This window comes from Mobula birostris, chromosome 8 (assembly GCF_030028105.1).
Source record: "Mobula birostris isolate sMobBir1 chromosome 8, sMobBir1.hap1, whole genome shotgun sequence".
Classification (NCBI taxonomy): Eukaryota; Metazoa; Chordata; class Chondrichthyes; order Myliobatiformes; family Myliobatidae; genus Mobula; species Mobula birostris.
The window spans coordinates 141,284,139-141,297,033 of NC_092377.1; the positions used below are offsets into that span (position 1 = coordinate 141,284,139).

Sequence of the window (12,895 nt, forward strand, 5' to 3'; positions counted from 1 at the left end):
GTCTTGCCTAGAGATACAGTATTTTACCAATTAATGACGTAGAAAGGAAACTAATTTTTAGATTATTAGAACACTCAGTGCTCTTTTATTGTCGATTAGAAATGCATACATGCATTAAGAAATGATACAATGTTTTTTCCGGGGTAATATCACAGAAAACAGATCATACCAAAGACTACCACTGACAGAACCACATAATTATAACATATAGTTACAGCAGTGCAAAGAAATACCAGAATTTGATGCAGAACAAACCATTGGCACGGTAAATAAAGTCTCAAAAGTCCCCGAGTCGATCGACTCCCGAGTCCCCGATAGCGGCGGCAAAAGGGAAAAACTCCCTGCCATAAACCTCCAGGCACCGTCAACTTGCCGATGCTTTGGAAGCAGCCGACCACAGCCGACACCGAGTCCGTCCGTCCGTAAACTTCGAGCTTCCGACCAGCCTCTCCGATACAGCCTCCTGAGCGACATCCTCTGCCGAGCGCCTTCGACCTCACCCTGGCCGCTGGAACACGCAAAGCCGAAGATTTCGGGGCCTTCAGCTCCGGAGATTCCGGTTACCACACAGTAGCAGCGGCAGCGAAGCGGGCATTTCAGAAGTTTTCCAGATGTTCCTCCGTACTCTCACGTCTGTCTCCATCAAATTAAGATTGTGCACGGTCCCTTACTTGGCGGGTAACAGGCATCAGCAGCGAAGTGGCCGCGCACGCCAAATGAACAATAGCATTGAAAATGTTAATTATACGCAACTGGACTGAAGGCATGACGTTAGTCAGTAATATCCAGTGTTGATCCGTTGTTTATGGGAGGCTATGAGAATAAATCGGCAAATTATACGCTGTTGAGGCTGACTTAAGTCGTGTGTACATTACTAGAAGGCTTTACAAGGAACTGGATATATAAATATTTGAATAAGCAGGGTCGGATGAGAGAGAGGCAACATCGCTTCGTGCAAATCACATTGGTCTTTCCTCGTCTCCTGTCTGACAGGATCCGTCGCTGCCCATGAGACAGGCTACATATCGAGATCGTGCCCAGCCTCACTGACCTGTTGCTGGTTTACAGCATGGGAGTGACGGGTCATATGCCCGCTGACCTTATCCATTTGGTCATTCAGTAATTGATCCACCTGAAGGAGAAGGAGAAGCAGGACAAGGATCTATGCCCGTCAATGCCGATGCAGTTCCATGCAGAGCAAGTCCAACAGCAATAACGACAACACCGAAAATGGGACTGAGTCTGATTTTGAAGAAAGAGTTGTTAAGATATTAATTGGAAAAGAGTTTCAGCTTGTGTGGCAACTTATAGTATTTACACGTGGTTAGCAGGAATGTTGATGAAGGAAAGACAGAGAACCTTGTCTACATGGACTTTAGCAAGGCTTTTGGCAAAATCCTCGTGAGAGTTCAAGACAGTTGATGGCTTCACATTTACAATGAGGTCGCTAACTGGATTTGACGTTGGTTTCCCGAGAGAAGCTGAAGTGTGACAGTAGGCTGTTGTCTCTCCATCTGAAGGCCTGTGATTAGCGCAGTGCCGCAGGGATCAGTGCTGGATCCGATTTTGTTTGTCTTCTATATCAAAGACCTGGATGATAATCTAGCAGCTCAGTCTGCAAAATTACACATTGTAAATTAGTGGAAGCGAGAGAAGCTATCAGAACTTGCTGCGGAATCTTGAGTAACTGGAAAAAATGGGCTGAAATGGCATTTGGAATTTATTGCACACTCCTGTGAGGTTTTGCAATTTTGGAGGACAAACCATGATAGGACTTACATAGTGACCGGCAGGGCAATGAGGAGTGCAGTAAAGCAGATGATTTGGGAAAACGGATCTGTAATTTCGTGAAAGTGGAGTTGGAGGTAACTAGGGTCTTCAAGAGAGATTTGGATCCATCGAGTTTCCTAAATCGAAGTAGTGAGCACAGGAGTTGTGAGGTAATTTTGAAGTTCGATAAATATTTCTGAAGATTGAAAGTGCATTTATTGTCAAATTGTGCATAGAGAAAACAAATCAGAGATTCGTCTTCCCGCAGGAATCATAGTATCTGAAAACAGGCTAATATAATTGCAGGCCTTGTAATAAAGATCGTTCATCACTGACTTTAGATAAACCATCCTGGGATTCATATCATTCTCATATTCGACGTCGTTATTAAATGCTTCTGTACAAACTCGAATATTTCTGCTTAGTATCTGAAGAAGTAATTATTCAAAGTCCGGTTGAGTCTGAGGTCCGGTTTCGCCATTATTGCCGTTGGGCTTGATCTTCGGTGAATCTCATTGACAACGGCGTGCCGCCGATCCTCGGCCGGCTCCTCCTTCTCCTTCAGTCGGAGGAAGTAATGGATGGCGAACTGGAACATACCTGCGGGCCTCTATAAATAGATATTTTTTTCATTAGTTGAATACACCAAACAAATGCTTTCTAAATGGTTGCCTATGACATTATCATTGATAGGTCGAATTAATGCTATTAAAATGATAGTTTTACCGAAATTCTCATATTATGTTTCAAGCAGTTCCTTCCTTTGTTCCTAAAACGTTCTTTGACAGAATAGATTCTATATAGGCATGCTTTAGTCTCGTGAGACCATGGATTTGCGCTTTGGAAGGTTTCCAGGGCGCAGGCCTGGGCAAGGTTTTATGGAAGACCGGCAGTTGCCCATGCTGCAAGTCTCCCCTCTCCACGCCACCGATGTTGTTCAAGAGCAGGGCACTAGGGCCGATACAGCTTAGCCCCAGTGTCGTCGCAGAGCAATGTGTGGTTAAGTGCCTCGCTCAAGGACACAACACACTGTCTCCGCCAAGCTCAAACTTGCGACCTTCAGATTACTAGACGAATGCCTTAACCACTTGGCTACGCGCCAACACCCTAATCATATTATACCTATTAGCGCATTTTTTTTCCAATATTAATCCTATTTATGACAGATGCAATATTGAAGTGGCCACTTTAAATCATATGTTTTGGTCTTGTATAAAGCTAGACGACTTTTGCAGAGATGTTTTTAAAATGCTATCAATAGTCTTGGATCTGGATTTACAACCTAATTTACTTACGGCAATTTTTGGGATTATCCCATTGGAAGCAGGAAAAATTCCTGTTTCCGCTCAACGTATGACAGCCTTTTCGACTTTATTGGCTAGGGGAGCTATTTTATTGAAGTGGAAGATTCCAATCCACCTACTGTCTTTTTTTTGGCTTTCCTCCATTATGTCCTGTTTAAGTTTAGAGAAAATAGGATGTTGGACATTTGATACATCCTTTAAATTTGAGCAGATATGGCGACCTTTTATTCGGTATTTTCATTTGATCTGATTCATTACTCTTCCAATTTTTTTTTTTTCGAAGTTTTAGATTTGATCAGGAAGTCTTTCCCTTTTTCTTGGTTGTAACCTCCGAATGGACTGCCCTGTCCCCCCCTTCTTTTCTTTTTTCCTAGTGCAGTGTTTTCTTTTCCTTTTCATTTTAAATTCAAAGTTTTTCCCTCTCTTTGTGTATTGATAAGAGAATTAGTTGTCCTGTTTTTTAATTATATATTGCATATTTGCTTATTACTACGTATAATTATGATAATATCTATTTCATCTTTTGTTTATATTGTTGCTGATATATATATTTGAGATAATTCTCCCCTTGTCTGTATATATGTTTTCTCTAAATCAATAAAAAAGATTAATAAAGAAAGAAAGGAACATATCTGCGGGAACCTGCCTCAGCACCTCCACGGCGTAATCCAGCAACAGGACGGTGAAGCCTGGCCGGATTTCAATACTCATCCGGGCTAGTGGGCATCGACGGGCTCTGGCAGACAGGCGATGAGATAAGACATTGATGATACCAGATTTGCAGTATTATGCCCAGATGTGGTCACCTACTTACAGGAAATACATTAACAAGGCTTGAAGAGTGCAGAGAAAATTTAAAGTAACTTTGCCTTGACTTGAGGTGTTTTCGGATAAAGTTGAAAAGATTAGAATTTCAGTCTCTGCAGTGTACGAGAATGAGGAGAGATGTTACAGAAGAAAATGATTATAAGGGAGAAAGATAGAGTAAATACAAGCACTTCCATCCCTTCGACCCCGCCCTCCCCCCAATGAAGTCATAGGTTGAAGTTAAAAGACCAAGTATTTAATCGGACTCTGAGGGGTATTATCTTCATTCAAAAGGTGCTGGGAGTGTTGAAAAAATACTGTAGAGAAATTTGGATACATACCTGGAAGGGAGTAGTATGGTGGGCTATGATCCGAATGCAGATAGATGTCACTGAGGAGAATAATACTTAGGCAAGAAAAGCCTCTATCTGTGCTGTGTAATGACTCTTCGACTGTATTATTGATTGGGCAGAGTATGCAAATCATGTCAGATTACTGAGGGCGCCGACATGTTCGTTTCTCGGGGAGCAACAACAACAGCGACAAATAAAGCTACCCTTTTGTGTAATGTTGATTCTGTAAAGTTTGGCTATTTGAACCAGTGACTGAAATTGCAATGGAGTAAAACATATATTTCAACTTGTTCCTCGTAACGGTGGACTAATTCTGTACAGTATCCCTTCTCACGATTAGTTCAATAAGAATCTGTACTTACTGTCCGGAAAGACTGAAGCTTTCCTAGAGAAGTTCGATCATACTTCATATATCTTCTAGCGACTATTATTACTATCCAGGGATGAGTGCTTTGGAGCTTCTCTTGTCGTATCTGTAACAATGATTTTTTTTTGTGATATGGGGTTGCCAACCATCCTACATTCGGTTCGGGGGTTGGGTCTTCCCATGGCAGGGTAACATGTGCTCGACCGGAGCGAAAATATGCTAGCCAGCGAGAACCCAGTTGGCAAGCTGCTAATTAAATACTGAAATTGAAACCGTTACTGATGTTCATTGGAAACGAACCAACGGGCAGGCAATGCACATGGTGACATAATCCGTACGAACACAAACTCCTGGGCCCTCAGAGGCTCCATCTTCCTCTTACCCCAACCCTCCCCTCTCCATTGACACCTCCAGTAACTCCTGGGCCCTCAGAGGCTCCATCTTCCTCTCACCCCAACCCTCCCCTCTCCATTGACACCCCAGCCTCCCCCCTCCCGCCTCTGATCCCAGCTCTCAAGATTCCAGCCTTGAACTCCAGGTCGGGTCTTTATGTGCTGCTATTGTGACTCCCGTCTCCCCTTCTCCCACCAATACTCTGCAATCCCGTCTCTCTCAGATCCCACCGTCAGCTCCTGGGCCCGCAGAGGCTCCATCTTCCTCTCACCCCAACCCTCCCCTCTCCATTGACACCCCCAGCCTCCCCCCTCCCCTCCCCCCCCCCTCCGATCCCAGCTCTCATCCATGCCGGGTCTTTACCATCCCCTTCGACCTTCAACTGTCGGAGACAGAACGCTCTGTCCTCAGTCAGAGCCTTACCTTTGTCCTCCTTCGCCCACACCTCAGCGAGTTCCGTGTTCGCCATGATGCGGAACTTTTCTTCCGCCGTCTCCGTCTCCGAGCCTACTGCTTCGACAAGGACTCTTCCACCCCCACCGATGACCCCTTCTCCCGTCTTCAACCCTCCTCTTCTTCATGGACACCCCGCTCTGGTCTTCTGCCTGCTCTGGATCTCTTTATCGCTAACTGCCGACGGGACATCAACCGTCTCGACTTCACCGCACCTTGTCCCCATTCCAACCTCACTCCTTCGGAACGCTCTGCTCTCCACTCCCTCCGCACTAATTCTAACCTTATTATTAAACCCGCCGATAAGGAGGGTGCTGTTGTAGTCTGGCGTACTGACCTCTACCTTGCCGAGGCACAGCGAGAACTCGCGGATACTTCCTCTTATTTACCCCTCGATCGTGACCCCACTAAGGAGCACCAGGCCACTGTCTCCCACACCATCACCGACTTTATCCGCTCAGGGGGTCTCCCATCCACTGCTACCAAACTTATAGTTCCCACACCTCGCACTTCCCGTTTCTATCTCCTACCCAAGATCCACAAACCTGCCTGTCCTGGCCGACCTATTGTCTCAGCTTGCTCCTGCCCCACCGAACTCGTTTCTGCATACCTCGACACGGTTTTATCCCCCCTTGTTCAATCCCTTCCTCCCTATGTTCGTGACACTTCTCACGCTCTTAAACTTTTCGATGATTTTAAGTTCTCTGGCCCCCCCACCGCTTTATTTTCACCATGTATGTCCAGTCCATATATACTTGCATCCCACATCAGGAAGGTCTCAAAGCTCTACGCTTCTTTTTGGATTCCAGACCTAATCAGTTCCCGTCTACCACCACTCTGCTCCGTCTCGCGGAATTAGTCCTTACTCTTAATAATTTCTCCTTTGGCTCCTCCCACTTCCTCCAAACTAAAGGTGTAGCTATGGGAACCCGTATGGGTCCTAGCTATGCCTGCCGTTTTGTTGGCTTTGTGGAACAATCTATGTTCCGTGCCTATTCTGGTATCTGTCCCCCACTTTTCCTTCGCTATATCGACGACTGCATTGGCGCTGCTTCCTGCACGCATGCAGAACTCGTTGACTTTATTAACTTTGCCTCTAACTTTCACCCTGCCCTCAAGTTTACCTGGTCCATTTCCGACACCTCCCTCCCCTTTCTAGATCTTTCTGTCTCTGTCTCTGGAGACAGCTTATCCACTGATGTCTACTATAAGCCCACTGACTCTCACAGCTATCTGGACTATTCCTCTTCTCACCCTGTCCTTGCAAAAACGCCATCCCCTTCTCGCAATTCCTCCGTCTCCGCCGCATCCGCTCTCAGGATAAGGCTTTTCATTCTAGGACGAGGGAGATACCTTCCTTTTTTAAAGAAAGGGGCTTCCCTTCCTCCACTATCAACTTTGCTCTTAAACGCATCTCCCCCATTTCACGTACATCTGCTCTCACTCCATCCTCCCGCCACCCCACTAGGAATAGGGTTCCCCTGGTCCTCACCTACCACCCCACCAGCCTCCGGGTCCAACATATTATTCTCCGTAACTTCCACCACCTCCAACGGGATCCCACCACTAAGCACATCTTTCCCTCCCCCCCTCTCTCTGCATTCCGCAGGGATCGCTCCCTACACAACTCCCTTGTCCATTCGTCCCCCCCATCTCTCCCCACTGATCTCCCTCCTGGCACTTATCCGTGTAAGTGGAACAAGTGCTACACATGCCCTTACACTTCCTCCCTTACCACCATTCAGGGCCCCAAACAGTCCTTCCAGGTGAGGCAACACTTCACCTGTGAGTCGACTGGGGTGATATACTGCGTCCGGTGCTCCCGATGTGGCCTTTTATATATTGGCGAGACCCGACGCAGACTGGGAGACCGCTTTGCTCAACATCTACGCTCTGTCCGCCAGAGAAAGCAGGATCTCCCAGTGGCCACACATTTTAATTCCACATCACATTCCCATTCTGACATGTCTATCCACGGCCTCCTCTACTGTAAAGATGAAACCACACTCAGGTTGGAGGAACAACACCTTATATTCCGTCTGGGTAGCCTCCAACCTGATGGCATAAACATCGACTTCTCTAACTTCCGCTAATGCCCCACCTCCCCCTCGTACCCCATCTGTTACTTATTTTTATACACACATTCTTTCTCTCACTCTCCTTTTTCTCCCTCTGTCCCTCTGAATATACCCCTTGCCCATCCTCTGGGTCCCCCCCCCCTCCTTGTCTTTCTTCCCGGACCTCCTGTCCCATGATCCTCTCGTATCCCTTTTGCCAATCACCTGTCCAGCTCTTGGCTCCATCCCTCCCCCTCCTGTCTTCTCCTATCATTTTGGATCTCCCCCTCCCCCTCCAACTTTCAAATCCCTTACTCACTCTTCCTTCAGTTAGTCCTGACGAAGGGTCTCGGCCTGAAACGTCGACTGCACCTCTTCCTAGAGATGCTGCCTGGCCTGCTGCATTCACCAGCAACTTTTATGTGTGTTGCTTGAATTTCCAGCATCTGCAGAATTCCTGTTGTTTGAACACAGACGTTATTGTTATTTGGGTACATCATAACAAAAATAACAAAAGCAACAACAAAATCATTAAATGTTTTGTTAACTTTTGACATTGCCCAGTCGAAATATGAACTGAACTGACGACAAAACAGATGCAGAGTAAGCTTTACACTTAAAACAGATATTCACGACACTTTCCATAAAGATTAATTCTGCACAGTGTTTCCAACACCAGCTTGGTGAAGTTTCAATGTAACTGCCTGGAACGTTTGAGATTTTCATAGAAGGTGAACACAATTGTGTGCACTAGTAGTTGGGAAAGAAAATTATGGTTAAAGGTAGTTCCCATTGCAAATAAATAATGAATCAGAGGAAGTGACAGACGAAGTAGTTGTGTTGTATCTATTCATCAAAGAGCGGCATTCACTTCCCAGTCCTTTTCTCCAGAAGTGTATGCCACAGGTTGGCTTATGACAATCTTACATGCATCTTGGAACATCCAGTATGCACTTGCTGCTGTTGCTCTGCTGTTTGATGTGAATTCCGTTTATTGACAAGTCACCAAATTGTTTTCGTATATTAGTAGATTTTAAACCAAAATATTATCTGTACGATCAACGAAAGGCTCAATTATCTTCGCCGGTATAAACATACAGAAGAGAATGGCACATCAGGATCTACAAAAGAATATCGTTCCATTTTAAAGCTGCTTTAGACGAAACTTGTTATGACTGCGAATTTGAAATACATAGTCAGGTGCAAGTGCATGTAGATCAGTTTCTTAGTAATTGCTGGCAATAAAGCCAAGAGGATCACAAGTTGGCCTGAAAGTTATTGTAATGCGACAGCTGGAGGCTTTCAACTCGAGAGACAGTGGTTAGATACTGACTTCTCTACGATCTGGTCCACTTATCTTCCCACTGCCGTAGGAGGTGATGACATCCTGCAAACTGCAGGGAATCACTTCGAGGAGACGACTAGGCTACAAACAGTGAACATATTCAGGTAAAGTTGTGCAATTCCGCACAACAGCGCGGTCAACGCTTGACACTGTGATTGATGTATGGTCCTGAATACAATGTGTTGGACAAAGAAAACCGTACCTAGCAGATCCCATGCCCGTCTTTTTCTCGAATGTGGTGTGCGAGAACCTGTGTCCAGCATAAACAAATGACGGAGCTTCCACCTTTGCATAAAACTCAAAAACGCGCTGTATGAGATACCGAAGTTTTCGGGCTTTTTATGTGTTCTTAGATTTTATACGTAAGCATCTTCAGCTTTATGCTTTCGATGATATCATTGCACAATTATTTTCAAAATTGTATTTCAGAAGAACTTGCAGAAATTGCGAACGAGTTGATTTGTTCAATTTTTAATGGAATGAATAATCTCATATATTTCTGTTCAACAGGGCACTTGCAATTAAGGCTGTCCGGAAGTGAAGATGCATGTGCTGGAAGACTGGAATTTTATTACAACGGATCCTGGGGAACAGTCTGTGATGACTCCTGGGATCTAGTTGATGCTAATGTTGTCTGTAGGCAACTGGGCTGTGGATATGCTTTGGAAGAAAAATATGTTGATTACTGTGGACAAAGCACTGGAGAGGTTTGGTTGGATGAAGTGAGATGTTCGGGTAATGAATCACATCTCTGGAAATGTCCTTCAGCTCCGTGGGGCCAGCATGACTGCAGCCATAAAGAAGATGTGACAGTAAGGTGTTCCGGTAAGGGTACTTCTATTGTGCTGATCCTCCGCAGTACAGTATATGATTCTTCCGTTCTGAGATGTCGGAATCGTATTATGGTACCCAGTAGAATTATTGGCAATGGATTGTTTGTGTAATATTTTCACTCTGCATTTTGGATCTAAAATAATGAGCATTTTGGATGTGAGTACCTCCGTCACGACTGCAAAAGATGAAAGACAATCAAAAACCAAATGCGACAGAAGCTTGAGAAACAATTCTTTAATCTACTTCTAAATCTCATTTATTCTTCAAGATTTGAAAGATAAGAAGATAGAGGGGTGAATGTGTAGTACAATGAAAACCTTACTGACAGCGTGAAAACGTATTAATCAATGTGATAGTTAGAGCAGCCAGATCGACTTATGACATGTTCTATTACCTGATGCATTCCTTATAGTAAGAATTTGAGCTATTTACTCTCGGCCAGTGTATTTGATTTTTATTTTGATGTAGAGTGCTATATTATACTTTTGAGGCCCAACAAAGCAAGTGACCACTTAGCCTCCAAAGTACGTCCTGGAATGTGGAAAGAGACTGGCGCAGCCTGTGGAAACCAAGTGTTCACGAGGAGAACTTAAGAACTCCTTACTGGTAGCGACAGTATTGATCCCGGATGTCCGTCCATAAAATAGCGTCACGCTAACGGCTGCGCTACTGAAAGAAAAACGCAGAAAAAAATGACAAACTGAAAAATCTTGTTCTTTTGCAGATAAATAGCTAAGACATCATACGATATCGATTCTTGAAGAATAAGTGAGATTTAGAAGAAGACAAAGCATTATTTCTCAAGCTTCTGTTGCATTTGACTTTTTCAATGAGAGGACGGGACGGGAAGGAAGAAACGAATAGGAAGTGATCAGAAATATGACTTAATAAGGAACCAAAAGCTCATCTGAGTAACAGTTTTGCGAATTGAACGTAGATGCTGATTAGAGCAATCAAGCCGCTAAGGGGACTAAATTATAAACACGGACAATAATATTTGCAAGATAGATAGAATGGAAGAAGTGCAGGAGAATTTTGCTAAGACTTTGAAGACCGAGTTCTGTACACAGGGAAGAATATAGACCCATCTAAAGCAGTTGCATCAAAAAGCGACTTGGAATTTGACTGGTGGACTCTGAATAATGGACAGTTGATACACGGAGGGACATATTCCTTCGAAAAGCTGAAAGATTGATCGTTACTTATAAAATTTTGAAGAGACTTTTATCCTTTATTTCCATCAATTTACTTCCTTCAGCTCTCCACACTGTCCTCATCATACTCAGACAAAAATAAAACGAAATGTTGTTTTTCATCTTCCACCAAAACAATGCCCAGATTCAGTGCATGATCCTTCGCAGTTCCCGTGAAATCCAATACAATTCAGCCAAAAGGACGACATTTCCCCTGCACTACATTCCGCAAATCGGTAGAATACCTCTTTATTTTATTTCTAATTTGATTATCCTTCCACACGTTACCCTCCCTGAAGTATTTCGAGTGATTTATATTTTTATGTATTGCAGATATCTATCACGTGTTTTTTTCTGTTTTACAAAAACAATTTAAGTTTGCTGCTGTATGAAAACATTGTGACGAACTTTGCATTAACTGCTTTGTTTTCAGAACACAAAGAAATGTGCCTGATGAGCGGAGGTCGGCGATGTAAAGGCTGGGTGGAAGTGCGGTACAATGGGACGCGGGGAACAGTTTGTTCCAGGACACTGGATGAAAAGGCTGGGAACGTGATTTGTAAACAAATGAAATGCGGACCCATGATATCTGTTAAATATAACTACCAGACAGAAAGAAAGGAATTAGGTCCAATATTACTGGATGAGATAAAATGTTCTTCGTACGAGTCGACCCTTTGGCAGTGTCATGCTGACCCGTGGGGAAAACACAGCTGTGACGATTGGGAATATGCAGGGATTGAATGTGAAGGTAACAGAAGATATCCATTACGTGACGATTTGTATTTTAAGCATAGATGTTAAAAATAAATAGGCATTATTTTTCTCTTCTGATCAGAAGTCAAATTACCGGAGGGTTACTGCGGAATGGTCTGCGATTCACGGAATATACCTGATACTCCCCGGTTAGCAGGTGAACTATGCTACAAATTACAATATCAATTTAATTGAGTTCTGAAGTTGTGATTAACACAATGTAAATGTTTTCCGATTCCTTTCAGAATTACGTTTGCGACTTTTTGGCGGCAACAACAATTGTTCAGGAAGGTTGGAGATTCGGTCCAGTAATACCTGGGGCACTGTATGTGATGATTCCTGGAACATGGCAGATGCCGATGTAGTCTGCAGGCAATTGGGCTGTGGCTCTGCCCTTTGGACTACGGCGGTGGAAGTAAATAATCAGGGCGTCGGTGATATCTGGATGGATGAAGTGAAGTGCAAAGGGACTGAATCTTTTCTGTCCAGTTGTTCTTCCTCTCCACTCGGTCAACATGACTGCGATCACAAGGAAGATGTCTTTGTCTTTTGTTCCAGTAGGTATCTTTGCGCAAATGTTTATGTTCTGTTCAACTGATTTGTAGAATTAGGAGCTAGGAACAACTGGAAAAGAAATCCAACAAACACGAAGTTGCTAAGCCTTGTCCAATAAATGTCTTTACAGAAATGTCCAGTCTTCCAGCTGGTTCCACCCATTCAGGTAATTGATATTAAAGCATTATTGATTATTCGAGTTCTAAACAAGGTTTATAACACTGATATCCCTTTGTTACTGTTTATTAATTACAATGGTCGCCCCTGAGTGTTTAAAATATTTACTGTAATCCTTACTGCTTCATCAAGAATTTGAACCCGGATATGGCAAAATTCTTATAATAATATATCCAACTCCAGTCAAATGTTTTGATGAGATGACAGGATTTCGTCACTGGGGTCATCGTCTCATTATTAACCATCCACAAAGGGCCTTGCAAAGGTGTTCTTATTGAAACCTTGGAGAATTTTCATACACTTTTGATGAAGGATTGCTGATCTTTGGCTGAGTATTAATAATTTATTCTTAACATGCACTGCAATCAATATTATCTCTGACTTGGAGAAAAAAGTGCAAGTTTTTAGTTCATTGATATGTCAATGCGGAAGCAATTGCTGTTTTAGTAGTATTGAAGTCATATGGATCTGTTACATATCATGTATTTTGTTCATCATTATGGTAATTCCAAGCAAGCCCACTACCATATT

The 12,895-nt window shown here is 43.6% G+C and overlaps 1 protein-coding gene across 1 annotated transcript in view; it reads left to right on the forward strand.

Moving 5' to 3' along the window:
- Nucleotides 1-12,230, forward strand: part of LOC140202071 (scavenger receptor cysteine-rich type 1 protein M130-like) — a 31,953-nt gene extending 19,723 nt beyond the window's left edge. Inside the window, exons 5-8 of the mRNA XM_072266931.1 lie at nt 9,360-9,584; nt 11,310-11,627; nt 11,715-11,789; nt 11,878-12,230. Of these exons, the coding sequence (XP_072123032.1) occupies nt 9,360-9,584; nt 11,310-11,627; nt 11,715-11,789; nt 11,878-12,230 (971 nt within the window). The remainder of the gene's footprint in view (nt 1-9,359; nt 9,585-11,309; nt 11,628-11,714; nt 11,790-11,877) is intronic.
- The last annotated feature ends 665 nt before the right edge of the window (nt 12,231-12,895 follow it).